We start from the raw sequence: 16866 nt of genomic DNA, 5'->3' as shown, positions 1-16866 counted from the left end.
GCGACAACTCTGAACGAAGTTTTTTTTCAAATTCATTAGTTGATATTGTTCTAAATCTCAAGATTGTTTCTCCACTATCCACGTGTGAGATAGCAACCCTTTTTAAACACAGTGTATGACGGTTGCCTCATAAGCGTCATCATACAAAAGCGACTTGATAACCTAATAATTCACCTGCTAGAATCCCATGGTATTATTCGAATCTGGTTATCCTCGCTTGCGAACCTGTGGAGGATAATTAAGAACACAAGTGGTGCTTTAAAGTCTTGTGTTTATAGTTATCTTCCTTCCGTGCACGTTCAGGTTGGAACCGAGGTTCTGCACGGGAGGCTGGAGGCCACGCCCCCTAGGAGGTGTCGAGGCCATCTACCCTTCGGTGCCTGACAGTCAGACATTGGCGCGAGAGAAAAAGAGAGCTGTGCTGTGTTTGGTTTTCTCTAAAAGAGCTTGGTTTTTATACGGACCTTCTCACAGCCGTCAGGGAGTCTGCCACAAAGATCTGAAAGGTGTCATGTCCGATCTTTTTAAAGCTTAGCATGCCTGTAAAAACATTCAATTAAATCAACATAAGGTTTTGTTGAAATGACTGTCCATACGCTCGTTGGCACGCGCTTAGCTTGTCAGTGGACAAAGTTAACATTTTAAACCGACCAGTACGAGAACTGCATTTTCAATTCTCAAAGAATAAGAACTCATGAAAGTGCGGCAAGAAAGAACACACACACACACCCACACACACATGGCAACGATATCGGAGAAAACTTGAAATCTTGAAGCGAACGCAACCTATCCGCCTTGAGCAGAGGCACCCCTCATCGGTTGAACTGAACCAGGTTGGCAGAGATTGTTCATTTTGCTGGTAGCGACGCGACAGCTACGCGTGTTTCAAAATCGTTCGTGAACCATCGAAGTGCAGTTCCGACCAAAGGAGCCTCAGTTGATAGGAAAATGGCCATTCTCGAGGCCCATACAAGCCACATAGTACATTTCCGTCAGTGCCTCCTTGACAAAATATGTGCATCCCCAGGTGCCCCTTTCCCGCAATTTCACCCCGGTTCTGCCTCTGCACTGAAAGCATATTACAGAAAAACGAGGACCTTAGGTGTGTGGTTGTCGTCTGTGAGCTGCACTTCTTTGCATAGGCCATTAATGCCCCTTAACGTAATGATGTGAACACTTCAGCCAAAGCCTCACTTTTCCATTTTGCCTAAACAGTGATGAAGCCTCGCTAAACGTGGAGTGCCTGCACCGATTCACATTATATATGTTTTGTGCATGGTGATGTTGGTTGGATATGGAGATACAAGTCATAATTGGTAACAGGAATGCATTTTTATGTACAGTGCGCTTTTCCCGTTTTACGTCGACTTTCGGGTTAGGTTTCATTTGCGGGCACTCTGGTTCCTGGTCCCATGCCACCCGTAAAATGCATACACCTGTTCAGATTGACAAGCCTAAAGATTTCAAAGGTTGTAGTGATCTTAGAAAAACACTTGAGCTCTTGCGGTCTTTTCCCTATGTGACGGTGCGGAGGTAACGGACTTGGTTTCCTTCTTTCGATACGCGATTCCACCATGGCCCTCAACAGGATTGTTGATAAGTCATTTCCCCATAGCTTTATCGCGTTCTTGTTGTCGAATGCGATGTTTTCCAATAAATGTGTCAATTTCTCACTCTGATTGTGAGGCCTATCAGCTAAAAACATGATTATTAGTGTGAAACAAGCAACTGCACATCTTTTTGAACAGATAACGTTGCTGACTATGCAAAACTTGGCTGATGCGATTCACCAAGCGATGACCCAATCTCAGATCATGTTTTCTTTTATTCATTTTTTCATTTATGATTTTTCGATCGTTTACGCCAAGCGACGAAAACATCTTTCTTTCCTTTTTATTTGTCAGGGGAGGTAATCAAGGCTAAAGATTTCAAGGGTTGAAATCGTCTTAGAAAAACACTTGAGCTCCCGCGATCTTTTCCCTATGTGGTGCATGATGCGGAGGTAATAGGCTATTTCGATGCTATGGGTGACGGACTTGGTTTCCTTCTTTCGAGTCCACCATGGACCACGTCAGGATTGTTGATATTAGCCATGTCCCCATGGCTTTACCGCGTTCTCGTTGTCGAATGCGATGTTTTCCAATAAAGGTGTCCATTTCTCACTCTGATTGTGAGGACTATCAGCTAAAAACATGATTATTTGTGTGAAACAAGCAACTGCACATCTTTTTGAACAGATAACGTTGCTGACTATGCAAAACTTGGCTGATGCGTTTCACTAAGCGATGACCCAATCTCATATCATGTTTTCTTTTATTCATTTTTTTAAATTAGGATTTTTCGATCTTTTACGCCAATAGACGAAAACATCTTTCTTTTCTTTTTATTTGTCAGGGGAGGTAAGGTTTCACTATCGACTGAACCATTTATACCACCCTGGATTCTGACATTTGACTTCTGACATTAGACATTAGAAAAATTTAACTGCATAAAAACACGTCTGTAAACTGTACACCAAACCACACGGAGAAACTGCTCCGAGAAAACACCGCTTTGGGACAGCCCCTGCTCATTTCGCTGAAGTGTCGACGATGGCCGTGCTACGCTTCATACTCCTGGCGGCGCTCCTGGGTCTTTGTCCCGCTGAAAAGAAAAGATACGATGGGTAGGTACCATGGCTGGGCCCTGCATTTTAGCTAAATCAGGTGTTGAGTTATCTCCTCTCCCTGACAAGTGAGGGACAAAAAACACTTGGGCCACTTTGTCACAAAAATATGCCCATTCTTCACTTCGTTCATTTCGAAGAAAAACAGGTTTTGAGATAATCGCCGTGGAAGTCTCTCCTATTGTAAAGCTGCAAATACATCACGTTTCTTTAATTTCATGCAGCACGAAACCTTCAAATGATTCTCTGAAATGTAAACGTTCGCGCGATCCTAGTAATTAGAATGAATACAGTGAACTGACCGAAATCAATTAGCTTATATGCGCGTTCATTCCTGAAAGTGAAAAACCATATTTTCCGACACCTACTCCCTCCTGTTCATTGTATTTCCCACAGGGAAAGGGCAAGCATATTTTCGTGCGCAGTAAATGTATCAAAGTTGTGGGTCTCTTTGTGGAAACGAAGTTCTCATTTGACCTATTTTTTTGCTTTTCCAGTAACACATTGTGTACTTGAACGAGGAACTGTGAGTTGTGTCTCCTCGTAAAAACGTAAAATGCAGTCATCAAGATTTCTGCCCCGGCAACATAAATGTAATTTTGACATTTGGCTTTTTGTTGTTTTCAAACAACAGAGTGAAAAAATCAAAATCGATAAAAAATTTCTGATATTTCTGTCTCTTCGAGAAAACGGTGACGAATGTGACTCCGAGGTGTGACTCCATAAAGTGTTGTATGGGCCCTCCTTAACATTTATGCAAAGTTTATTCATGGCTGTGGAGACTTGAGTGTCACGATAGCTGTAAGCGAAAACGGAATCTTTCTGTGGTTCCCGAGATAACCTTCGGGTTTGTGAAGGATTACGTAAAAAAACGCTCCCAAAGCAGTGGAGAGCAACAGTTTGGTAGAGGCTTCAAGTATTTTTCAGAAGTTTACATTCATAACCTGAAGGGCAGCAGTTTATTAACAGGATTTTATTTGGGACTTTTTATTGACGTTGCATGCATGCACAGTAATGTCCAGGCCTAAACGGTCGGTTGTCGCCACGATCGAAGAGTTTGAAGACCTTTTTATCATTTAGCAGGTTACCTTTAATAACTGGACTATATCGTTTCGAAATTCAGAATTCAAAAAATCTCAGACGTTATTTCATTATGCTAGGCGCGATCAAACATGGACGAAGGAAAAGACTGGATCAATCGCAATGCACCAAAGTGCAATAACGCGTACGATGTAGGGCAAGTGATTACGAATTTCTATACGAACATCTTAAGTGCCCCAAAAGTCGTTTCAAAGTCTAAATCTACCTTGAATAGTGGTCCATCGTCTCGATTGATCTGAACAATCCACCTTTTTCCCCAGGATCTTGTTTTCTGGAAATCGTTGAAGCTAATTCATGGCGATGATCTTCGTTCGTGGTTGCTACAACACGGCACTAAACAATACTTCGCCACGTTCACCGACAGCGCCCTATTTAAGTTGGTCAAAACAGTGTTGGGCATTTGTTATTTGCCAAATCTTGGTTAAAGTTACCACACTGTTAGTCAGTTTTCATAACTGCTGGTCAAAAATTGACCAAATATTGGGAAGGATTTGCCCAAAGGTTTCTAAGATGATATTTTTTTTACCAACACTGGACAAAATATCCGACCAAAGTTGACCAACCATTACAGTACAGCTTCGTGTTCGGTGCCGGTGCATAAAGTCTGCATAAGTATTAAGGAAGGCTTATAATAATACACTCGTTTAATTTCCTTGTAGATCAAATGGTCATTTTTCCAAAGATTCCTTTATTCTGGACTTCTTTTCCCGCTCCAGTATACAAACCGTAAAAGGAAAAAGTGGGACTCTCGTGCTGGGTGTTACCATCAGTTTTTGTTTTTTGGGGAAAAGCCCCCTGCAACACCCTTCCCACAGAACGATTTGTACGCTCATGAAAACATAATCCCCGACACATAATTTAAGGGAATATTTCTTCAGTGCGGTCCTGTCCAAATTACCTTTTTACTGTCTAAAATTTCCAGTGATGCACGTCTTCGACGGTTCCCTAACTTGAAAGAATTTTTCTGAGCTTATAAAGTTACGAACTGTTATCGGTAAAGTGTCCGAGTGACTTCGTTCTCTCTCCAGTTACAAAGTTCTTCGCGTGACGCCGGGTGATGACTTTCAACTGCAGTCCATTGTCAACCTGGAACGCATGTTGGAAGACAAGGTCTGTTGGCCCCAAAAGTCCTCGGTTTCTGGTCAGTGCGGGCGTCGCCGTAGACCTGCGCGTAGGCAAAATAAAAACAAATTTATTGGTATAAAACGATGTCCAAAAACTGCCAAACTCGCTGAATCGACTGGAATCCTGCTACTGCATGATTGTAACGTGCATGATTGTATCGTGATTTGATAGGGTACGGTTGAGTAATATGTACAGTGAAGGTGTATCTCTAGTTCCCCATACATTTAGTCGGACACTCTTTTTCATATTTCTGTATTATACATTTGTATCTGGGAACCAGACGAACGAAGTGGTTATTATGTCCTGTGTACATGTACAAGCTGAAAATGCTTTTAATTTAAATAGTAAAACGTGCGGGGACCAGACCTTCAAGGTCCTAAAGATTATCGCCCATTACCTGCGGCGTGTATGCAGCCCTAGCTTTGTCCGTCTAATTTTATCATCAAATCTCATCATGCTGCACAATTTTTTTCATAGGAAAAGTCAAACTGTGCCACAATTCTAATTCTATTCATCTCTTATAAAAGGACAATCTATACAAGAATATTTACTCTTACTTCAAGTACATCCTTACAAAAGTTCGACCTATGCCAAACTGTTTATTACCCATACCCTCATATTCATATCATTATTATCATATCATTATTCTTATACATATTCATGCAACCCTTTTCTATTTATAGGCCAAAGGTCAAACTTTGTCAAATTTCCCCCCGGCCCCAACTACTGAAGCCGCGTCGCCGCACCACTTTTGGAATCAGATCCTGACCAGAAATCACAGACTTTTTTGTTAGTCTTAATTGTTTTCGATTGTTCTGCCATTATCCACCCCCACTCCAAGGCTGTGTACCCTCGGAGGTGGAAATGATGGTCCCTACATCTATGTCTACATGAGCATGACGTATTTTTTGTCTGTTTTTGTATGTTTCCAACCTTCTTATTACCAATAAGAAGGCCAAAATTTGACTGACCAAAAGTTTGCAGGTAAAAACGTCAAATGGGTCAGTATGGGCCACAAAAATGAACCAAGTGTTGCTGGAACTCAGCGAATCGTGAGACCTTCAATAAGGGCTAGTCAGCAAAGTTAAAGGAGCAGCGGTGTATATCACATACACTACAGTCTTTATTGTGAAAGTCTCTTAGCAAATGCAGGAATTTTCTTGCCTTGTTTGTTCTTCACATGTCTGCTGTGTCTCCACCCGTGACCTCACTGTGACTGTGATGAAAATATACGTTTTTAATTTTGTTGTGCGTTATTCCTGCTATTTCCACTGGCCAAGGTTTTTCCTTCGGACCTATTGTTACAATCCAGATGTCTCCTCTTCTCCTTTGAATCATGGGTTCATATTGTGGAGTAGTCACTCAAGCAAATTATGTAATTGTGAAAGAGCACACTAAATTCAGATTATCGACCTGACAAGACGAATTCAGAAACTAGCTTTTTAGAGAATCTTGAAAGACACATAAAGTCGCTACTGTTTCATTGGTTACAAAAAAACAGGTTGACTTCTGGGCCAGTTCGCACCACATCGGCAAGTCTGTGGATCTGATGGTATCGCCGGAGGACGAGCACTCCGTCCAGGCATTGCTCGACCAACAAGGCCTGGAATCCACCGTCTGGATCAGCGACGTCCAGCAACTCATCGACGAGACCACCCCGGAGGAACGAGAGGAGAACATCGCCGGGCTAGCCAACTTCCGATACGATCGTTACCATTCCTTTGATGACGTAAATACGGGTGGCTATATAGTCAGGCAGTTCGAGGGTTAGCCTCTGCATTCGGACGGGTATTCTCAGCCAGAGGACGGGTGTTTCAGTTGCGTGGAGACCTGCGAAATACTAAAAATTACGCAGATACAATAATATTGATGGCAGATATACAAGGCGCTACTTAAGAATTTAAGCACACTAAAAAAGTGATGCCCGTGATGTGCTCTTGAGTGGGAAATTCCTATCAACAGAGACTAAAGGTTGACACCCCTAAAGATCACCCGTATCTACTAACACATTTTAGGATGAAAAATCTTCACAAAAGGATGCTATGGGAGAAAATGTTTCTCAAAAAATATAAAGGTTTTACTTACATTTGGACAGAGCGTTCAACATTCAACAAGGCTGTAGGCCTATCTTTGTCATTCAGTCTGAAAACAAGAAGACAGGTGTTTTGAAGGCTGCATGGTTAAACCCTCGAATGTCTAGAATTTTCTTTGTCTAGATAAATTCTGCTTTCAGATAAAGCGATGGGTATTCAAGGGTCATTTCTCAACTGGAAAAAATAATAAACAATCAATCGTGATCGCCAATGAAGAAAATACTTAGACGACGCAAACGATGTCAATAAATTTGTCTACTAATTTCTTAGGGTGAAAAAGGTTCGAAATATATCCAGACGAAGCAATCGAAAATTCTCTGTGTTTATTTTGTTGCTCCAGATTATCAAATGGATGAAGGATGTTGCCGCTGAACACCCCAACATTGCTTCCACTCAGGACATAGGCTCCTCTTACGAGAAGAGGGTCCTTTCTCTCCTGAAGGTATATTGAGGAATTGTCGAGCAACAAGAGGGTCCAAGAAAGTGGACAGGAAGCATACTGGGTTTTTAACAAAATGTCTGCTAGACGTTGGATCCCTGAAACCTTGCCCACCTGTGTATGCATTGGTTGCATGAAAACTTGTTACGGGAAATGAACACAGAATTGCACCCGTCTGTAAGTTTGCTTTCCCGAACTACCGGTAATAAGCAAAACTTCTGACGGCATTTAATAAGTCATAAATAGAGTGTTGGAGACCAAAATCATCAGTAGCGCGTTGAAGTGTACAAAATTTCAATGCCAGTTTCCCTGAGGCCGAGGCTATACGCCATGCTACTGCCGTGCCGAAGTCCTGCACAATAGCACAGCACGAAGCGCACTTCGGCCCAGCAAGTTTGGGGGGTATTGCCGTGCTATTACCGCACTCGTCTTAATTAAGCTCGGCACGGCATAGCATAGCGCCTTTAGGAACTCTGGAATCCCATTTTGTACAAAATAAAGGCTTGTGCTATGTACTTTTCTCTCTTGTTTTGGCTCTAGCTCGGAAAGCCTGGGAATGGCAAACCGATCTTCTGGCTGATGAGTGGAACCCACGCCCGAGAATGGCTGTCGCCAGCTACGCTTTTGAAAATTGTGGACTTGGTGAGCAACTATTTAGGGACCAGTCTATTTGGCAGTGGCTGAAAGTCACGCAAAAGGAATATGCATAAAGCCGCTGTTAAATGGCTTCCATATCGATACGTGTCGTTGATCTCAGCCTAGCCATAAAAATCGGACTTGGCCTTCACTGGAGCAAAACCTATACACTCTCATCATGAGATGTCGGCCTTTAGGAGTAATTTAAGGAGCTTAATCGAATTTCCCTCTCGGGTATGTTGTTCCACTGCAGTGCACAAATGAATACCGGTACACCTCTCCCAAGCAAATTGATTGAGAGCAATGTACACGATACCATTAATATTTGGTGAGAGCATTTCGTCAGCAGACAAAATTGTCGGTTTGGGTCTAATAAGAATGTACACAGGCCTACGTTGCCTGTGGTTCAAGATGGTAAGAAAATAATATTTCTTTTGAAAAATTACAGATTGAACAAAAGTGAGTCTTTGTGTGCCGAAAACCAGTAAAATGGAAAAGTAGATTTCTTTTGCTTACGGTCGTGGTCGTGGTTCATGGCACTTAAGAATCTGTGGACCTTATCGTAAGTTGGTCATATTGGAATTGAAAGTGGGGTTAATGCTTGATATTCGGAACTTCCTGACAAGATAGTATCTGTCTACCCCGAGGAATAATGTCATATGTGCAACAAACAATGTTTTAGTGTTTTATGTCAGATTTGGGAAAAAATGATCGGCATGGAACCCACATTAATTCTAAAATAGTCTGTTGCCACCCCATTCAAAAGTTATGTTACAAATTCAATGAACAAGGTGTAGACTCAAAACAAACAGGACGCTACCAGAGGCAAAAATCGGGACAGCAGATGACTCATAGAGGAAGACTGCATTACGTAAAACAGGAAAATGCGAAAATAGATACAACAGCAGTGACTATACTGGTACTTGTTCCAAACCTCAAAAATCAACTTTTGCCACACTGCAAAGCCTCCTTTTCTGTAATATAACTAAAACGGGACGACCATTTTCTTTTGACAAATCAACAAACCCTGGCTACACTCCTGAATATAAACTGATTAGCATAACACGATGACGGGATATTTCTGTTTAAACTCAGCCGTACTGAAAGTGTCTTTATTCATCCGCCTTCGTTCTTATTTCACAGTTTTTGACAAATTATGGGAACGGCAATTCTGATGTTGTCAACCTCCTGGACAAAGTGGATTTCTATCTCATGCCGATGTCCAATCCAGATGGCTATGAATACAGCCGCTCGGTAGGCAACTTCCAATGCTTTTTGACATGTTAAGAGGCAGAAGCAAACCAGCTCATCACAGTTTCGCCATACCTTTTAAATGAGACAGTTTGGTATTTCAAAAGGCAAGGTCATTCAGGAACGAAGCACGCCCACGAGTCCGCAAAAGGGTCGTGCCGATTGGGCAGATCTTGCACACGCGTCCGATTGACCGCGGACGCACTTCGTTGTTCGCATGCGCTGTTGAAATACTGAGCTGGCTCATTCACCGAAACCACTGCGTTATTACCAACGCACATACCCGTTTCTGTTCTGTATCAGCCACTCGCTGCTTATGAACCAGACAGGCAGACACCAGTCACACGATGGCCGTCTGTTTCTATGGGGGTTCCTTTTGGAATCCTGCGACTTTCTCCTTGAATCTGATTGATTTGAGCACTGCGTCTGGCGGGATCGGAGTGCTGTCCGCGCACCATCCGTCGACATCGGTTGTGGTGAAAATGGATGCAAAACAGTTTGAACGTGTTTGATTTAATCCAGTCCTTCCACGTATCGGTCCGATTTACGAAGGCCATGTGGTCCAGTGAAATTTGTTTACCAATTTTCATCCCGAATCTTTCATTGCCTCACGAGTGCATTTTCTCAGACTGATCCAAATAAATGCATCAATGATCATTGCAGAGAGATCGTATGTGGAGGAAAACACGTTCAACGGAGTCATTATGGTGCACTGGCACGGATCCGAACAGAAACTGGGATATCAACTGGGGAGGTAAGTCTTTTTGCTCGTCTGACCAATTCTTCCCCCCCCCATGTCAGCAGGAAGTTTCGCTCCCTCTCAGGTGCCTGAACAATTTGTCTGTGAATTCGTCAATCGAACCCTTCATAAACGTAGTGCTGCACATTAGTGGAAGTATAAAGCTCCGCCCCTTTTGTGCAGTCACGTTCTGTGGAGATTGTTTGAGAGAAATAGAAAAGATCCGGCAACAAAAATTAGAACCCATTACTTCGGGCTATATTCCTCTCCGACCGATAGGGTGTCACTGTCATGGCTTGCTAAAAGGCGCACGCAAGCTCATGGTCAGTCCTCGCAGGAATAGCGTCGCCTGGGCTTGTACATAATACGTATGTCGTCGTGTTCCAGTGCTTGGCGCCCCAAAGGAAATTTATTTGATTTAGAACTGCGCATACTCAGTACTTAACTGCTGCAGACAGCAGCTTTTTTTGCGCTAGGAGACGACGCGTTTCGTTGTTGTCGATAAAAATGGAACAATGATAAAAGCAATAAGTGCCACAAAATAAATGGTTTATTTAAAATAAAAAGTATGTATATGTAAAGAGTAGGATGAGTTTCTTACCATGACATGTCAGAGAAAATAAGACAAGTGCAAATAGGCCTAATAAAAATGTGAGTTTCTTGAATCACTTACCACAACCAAAAATTGGTTTTATGTCTGTGCCCCAAATTTAAAATATAGGTTCACATTATATAGAAATCTACAGATAGATTGTGTCGCCGTAAATAATGTATCACATTTCTGTGCACCCCCCCCCCGACATGTTACAACACCATTTGGTAATTGTTATGCCTCACCTCAGCAGATCTGTAAATCATAATTTCCATATGTTTTTCATGGCTGAGAACAAACAAGGATGAACTCTTGTAATACACATAAGTACGGCAGGGTCTGTATGTTTTTACTGTGAACACACCAGAGCAGTAGACCACCAAAGCAACACAGAATGTCTAACTGATTCAAGACTTTAAATAATGTACATCACCTTACAATTCACCTTCAAATATTAGTCATGTCATTCATAAACTTAACATTGAAAAGGTTTTATCAGATGAGGATGGATCCATATTTTCAGTGTAGAGACTAGAATTCTAGGAGTTGCCAAATAGGTGTAATGTTTTCACAAGAAAACGTTTTTACATTCCCGGGGTGGAATGGATGCATTGTATAAATCTGAGGATCCTAAACCAGTCTTGGTTGACCCAATTTAAACTTACATCTGATTTTTAGCGAAAAGAACTGTTATCTTTTATTTAAAAGTTTCACACAATCTTCTTACAATGTACAAAAATTGTATTCTAACCTGATAAATGTAGTTAATCCTGATTCCTCAAGTCCTGCAGAAATAACACGATGACATGTTCCTAGTGAACCCTTTATAGCTCCACCAATGCTGATATCCTTGATCCAGATCCAATCTATTGCTCTCACAACCAGTATCAGAATAAACTTTGAATGGAACAGTCAGTATCAGCACATATTTGAACCTTTGTTCATTGTGGGAACAGTGATTATAAAAAATCAAGACAACCCAGTCATATTTTATTAGTTATAGTGAAAACTTTATCGTATAGATTCCTCCCAATTGCAGGTAGTTCTCAGATAGGTAGTTCAGGTAGTGGCAATCAGAGTTATTCGTATATGATGTATATAGCTGCAGTTGAACCATGGAAACTCTACAGATCTCTACAAACAAAAATCATACATGTACATTCAACAAATGACAGACTTGTAAGACACTTGATGTCAATACATGTACAGCGGTCCACTTATGTTCAATTAAGTAACAAAATACATGCTCCAAGTGACGTTAACAAGAGTGGAATCTTTTGCCCGTACCCAACGTATATATTAATAAACTCTGTATGCTCAGTGCTTCTCTGAGAGCTTGCGAAAGTGGACTCGTCACATTCGACCATTATGTTTGCAATCCACATCTAAAAAGCCTCATGCCATGGCAAGGCAGCATGTTATGGGGAGATGTATGATGGGGAACCAGGACAGGGTTATTGCCACAGTTGTACATGTATATTGTTGATGTCTGGTGACTTTATTTATCCCCCTCTCCACATACCAGATGTAGGCCTGTTGTGTTGGGTATATGGAAGAGTCTGTTTATAACTGTTATTTAGATTTAATCAGATGGGTTCTTGTCAGACAGGTTCATCGAGTTGGTCTATTAAAAATTGTGGCCACTGAACTTCGCCTCTTTCTCGCATAGGCACTGGATCTAGCGGGAATCCCTGCTCGCAAACGTATCGGGGTAGCAGTGCCTTCTCTGAGATCGAGGTGAAAACAGTAGCGGATTATGTCAGAGGTCTCCAAGGGGTCAAAGTGTTTATAGACTTGCACGCATACAGCCAATATTGGACGGTTCCATACGGCTACAAATACGCCCGTCCACCAACCTACACAGACCTGGTAAGTCACCTATCGATAGTAATGGTATCAAGTGTTACGACTTTGAAATGATGTTCTTTATCATGTCGCCGTCACTGTTTAATAATCTCGTTTGTCGTCGAGTGCCTGTGCAATCAAATGACAATCGGTTTTTTAGGCACATCATCGTTAACCAGAGATAATGATACTGCCTTAACGTTCAAACACTTACAGGCAAGAACATAATCCCTACATCTGAATGCAATTAATTAATTTCTGAGGATCTGGTCAGCCTTGCCAACAGAATTCCGCAATTCAGTAATTACTGACTCCTTACCCTCGTTTTTGAGATCTCCGAAATACGAGGAGGCTGCTGGGTTTAACATACTCCAAAGTGTACCCTTTTTATACCGTTTTATCACCACTGTACATAAATCTATCCGTTATTTACCTACATATTTTTATTCATTTTTTCTCTATTCATATCACCACTTTATATTTTGTATTTCATTTCCCAGTAAGTCATTTAATATTCCCTTTTCCTTGCAATTTTTAAGTGTGATTTTCTGTTTTTAACGTCTGTATCATGTCCGGAAGTAGGCCTATGTGTCTTATTTTGATCTCATATATTTTATATAGTCAAACATTTTACTGTAAATAGTAAATCTATGTCTTTTATTAATGATCCACAACCAGATGTGGGGCCGCAGGTCTACGGATCACAGATAATGTTACTGCTTTTGCTGCCCCTGGCCCATCTGGGAGAACCAATCTGTTTTGCATTGCACTAATTGTTCTGTATTGTCCTGTCACGTGTATTGTTCTGGCCAATTACATACATAATAATAATAATAATACAAATAATGGGATGACATGGGATGACATGGTGTAGTCTTCCTCCATTGTCTAGTAATACCATGATCAGCAAATTAAAGGGTAGCTGCAACAGTTTATTTTGATACAGACCTGCAAAATGCACCTCCAAGTTGTGTCTCAGTTAACCTTATTTTCAACTTTCGCCCCCCCCCTTATACTGCCTTTTTGTTTTATGCTAATGAGTATTTTCATATTTATGGGCAAAACTGTGATGTCATCCCAGGAAGAAAGCCTCAATGTAACATTGGTTTGTACACAAAAACGTCCTCCATTATTTTTTTGTAGATTTTGCTGAACTAAATTTTCTCTTCTTTGCTGCTGATTCATTGTTAAGGGCAAAGCCGCAAGCAAGAATCAGTCCTTTTTCCTAAATTTTTTCAGTAAGTCAGTTTTGGGTCAATAATTTGAACAGGGAAACTTTAGCTGCCCTAGATGACGTTATGGCAACAGCGCTCTCAATAGCGTGGACAATTGTACGTGTTGAAGAAAGTACACTAGTGCATTTAACCAAATAGGAATGTGAAAGTGTTTGCATGCATTGAAGAAGGGGACAAATTTGCAGAAAAAAGTGTGTCTAAGGAGAATACATTGCGTCACACTTTAAAACTAAAAAAAATCACATTACGTCACAACGGTATGGGCATAGCAGCGTGCAACTGAACTTTTTCACAGGAGGGATTTTATTTTAAGGCGTCAGTTGCAGCGCAGTAGAGAATGGGTGCTGCAGCGAGATATGCACGCAAATCATCTTTGCAGTATGTCACCCATGAAGTAGTCTAGCACCATGACGTTCGCCTGTCTTACTTAGACCTCCTTGTGCAAAAGTCTACTATGTGCAGGAGTGAATGTCGGTTCAAGGGCGAACTCGAAAGCAAGCGAATTTGTTGAGAGGAGATGTTCGACCTCAGCGAATAAGCCTTTTGCGATTTAAATTTGAATAAAATCTGGTACACTGAGTTCTTTCAATTCATGTGAACATAACCATTTGAATTCTCCATATTAAAGGTGTAGGCCTACACCATTGGTAAAATCCCGAAAACCGGACATCTGTATAATCCTGAAATATCTAACTCGAAAGAAAGTACACAACAGTCTCAACCAGTCTGTAAAATATTTCCACCCAGAATGCTGTAGTTTTCGAGAAAAACAAAGATTTTGTTCCCTTTTTATTACGATGGTCGACCGACCATCGTAATAGAGTTAATTGCACTTCGCACATCACATCCTTTAACAGGCGCCAAATTTGCAGATTAATGAACGGATAAACCTAAAAATAGCTAAAAATATACTGACATTCTTTCACCAAAAACTCTGTGAACAATAAACACGATCGTGCGCGCACGTGCATAATCATGATACAGGCCTATGTTACGGACACGAGTCGACTGCTGTGACCCTGGATGAAGTTTTTCCCTGAATCCGCAAAGCTATATTGTCGAGGAGGCGCATTACTCCAAGGTAAATTTCACTGACTCCTAGCCGTCAAAAACTGCTCCTTTATTAAGGGAATGAGAACCTCTCATGCTCGTTTCCCACCCTTACGCCGCGGACGATGTTCGCTTGTACTACGAACGCCCTAAAATCCATGGATTTTACACATGATAAACTACAAGACCTTTTTTAAGCAGTGAAAATGCTGCGCTGTTTTTCCTCGTTTTTTTTAAAACAAATCATTTTACTCAATCATATGAAAGAAGTGAGTGGAATGTAAGTTGCAGTGAATATTACACGCCGTAATCAGCCAATCTTGTGAAATTACGACAAAAAACCAGTGATGTGCACCACCTTTAAAGACACTTTTGCTGCACCTCGTGATTCGGGGCAAGCGTTTGCTTAGTTACATAAAGAGACGTCTTGCACGAATACACTGTTTTCAATGGAAAAGAAGGGCAAAAAGGAGCCAGTCCATTGCAGAGATGGTGGTCGCTATGTAAAAGCTTGTCCCGAATAACAGGGTATAGCAACAGTGTCTTAAGTCTTGGGAATTCAAATTGCTATGTTTATGTGCAATCAAATAACTCAGTGTACCAGATTTTAAGCAAAAGGCTTATTCCCAGCATCAGTAATGCCTCCAAGTTTTCTCATTTTTTGTAAGATGACCGTCACCAACAAAGCCATGGCAGCTCTGAAGGCAGAACACGGATTAACCTTCGCCACTGGCACTACTGCTGAAGTAATATGTAAGTCATAGTAAATCTTGCTGAACTCTCGATAGAGAGTGACGGTGAAATAACGGCATTTTGAGGTTTCGGGTGGATGTAGGAAAATGTTTTTTCCTCTAAAATAACTCTCTAAATTTTTCATCCGTAAAAACTCTTACATCCGCAAAGAAAGGTTGTAGTAGGGCCAATTGTTTATAAAAAAATTCTGTTTCTTTAAATTTTCGTAAAGACGACCACCCCCTCCCCTGGATATGCCACAGCAGTGAAGGTGGTGAAACAGGCGCAGAATACCTTGTGGTAATTAAGCCGCAAAAGGTAAATGCCTAATTGTCTCTTCCCTTTCGACACTGACAGACTTGGCCAGTGGCATAAGCGCAGACTGGGCCTACGAGAAAGCTAACATCCCGTACTGCTTCGCCCCGGAGCTGAGGGACAAAGGCTACTACGGGTTTTTGATGCCAGAGTCCCAAATCTTGCCCAGCGCCGAAGAGGTGTTCGCGGCCATTAAGGTCATCGGAAACTACATTATATAGCTGAACTTAGCTACGCTGATCAATCGCTAGAAATGGCGCCTATGCTAGACGGTAATGGTCAGCGCATGTTTTTCCAACGGCTAGGGCCCATTTGATTAGAAGTGGATAAACAGGTTAATTTACAATTTACAAAGTCATCGAATCACCACTTGCTCTCTGGACTATTTTGGACATAGATTAGATTAGAGTTTAGCTGCTTGATAGTGTATGGAGCTGCAAATTGGAGTTCTTTGCAGCCATCTCCAGTGCATTCCTAGCCTGTGTCTGCCTGTTTAATCATGAAAGTCGTAATGGAGAATTCTGACAGTTGCAAGTTTTACAAATGCTTGCTTGGCGGCTTGAAGTGATATTTCTGTTGGGGTGAAACCTACGCAAATTAGGTCAAGTTCATTGTGTGCTCTATTGCTTCAGGGAAGATTCAGCATAACGTGAATACTCTGTTCGCAATAAAAAATATATGAACTGAAAGTTGTTTTGAGAGACTTGTGGTCACTGTGAACGAGGTCATGAGCAGATTGAGAAGCGCTCGATAAAGGTTTTTGCTTATTCTTCCTATTAGGAAGAATCAACGGAAACTTGTCGCAAGTGATTCATACTGTCTGCCAATATCATCATAAGAATTTGTGATCCTTGTAGCATACTCCACCGCACCAACGATCTCAAAGCGCCTTAAAGTATTAAGTACCCCACGCTCCTCGTGCAATTAAGCATTGGCCTGTGCCCTTACAAGTACCCGTAGACCTGGTGCAGAAAGGCAACTGGGGGTGGGGTTGGGGGGAGTTGATGTGACTACACGATGCCACTTGCTGAACTTAAACCCTGACTCT

General features: G+C 41.6%; 1 protein-coding gene across 1 annotated transcript; it reads left to right on the top strand.

Annotated features, from left to right (window-relative positions):
• Window positions 1-2498: 2498 nt before the first annotated feature.
• LOC110984857 (carboxypeptidase B-like) lies at window positions 2499-16507 on the top strand. The gene is made up of 10 exons (XM_022245434.2): window positions 2499-2665; window positions 4795-4876; window positions 6393-6620; window positions 7325-7426; window positions 7964-8065; window positions 9203-9313; window positions 9974-10064; window positions 12311-12510; window positions 15440-15524; window positions 15861-16507. The coding sequence occupies exons 1-10, from the start codon at window positions 2592-2594 to the stop codon at window positions 16037-16039; spliced, it is 1254 nt and encodes a 417-aa protein (XP_022101126.1). The 5' UTR covers window positions 2499-2591; the 3' UTR covers window positions 16040-16507.
• Window positions 16508-16866: the final 359 nt, after the last annotated feature.

This window comes from Acanthaster planci, linkage group LG09 (genome assembly GCF_054643075.1).
Source record: "Acanthaster planci isolate LZ-2023a linkage group LG09, COTS_SCS, whole genome shotgun sequence".
NCBI lineage: Eukaryota > Metazoa > Echinodermata > Asteroidea > Valvatida > Acanthasteridae > Acanthaster > Acanthaster planci.
This window is presented reverse-complemented; position numbering and strand designations above follow the sequence as displayed.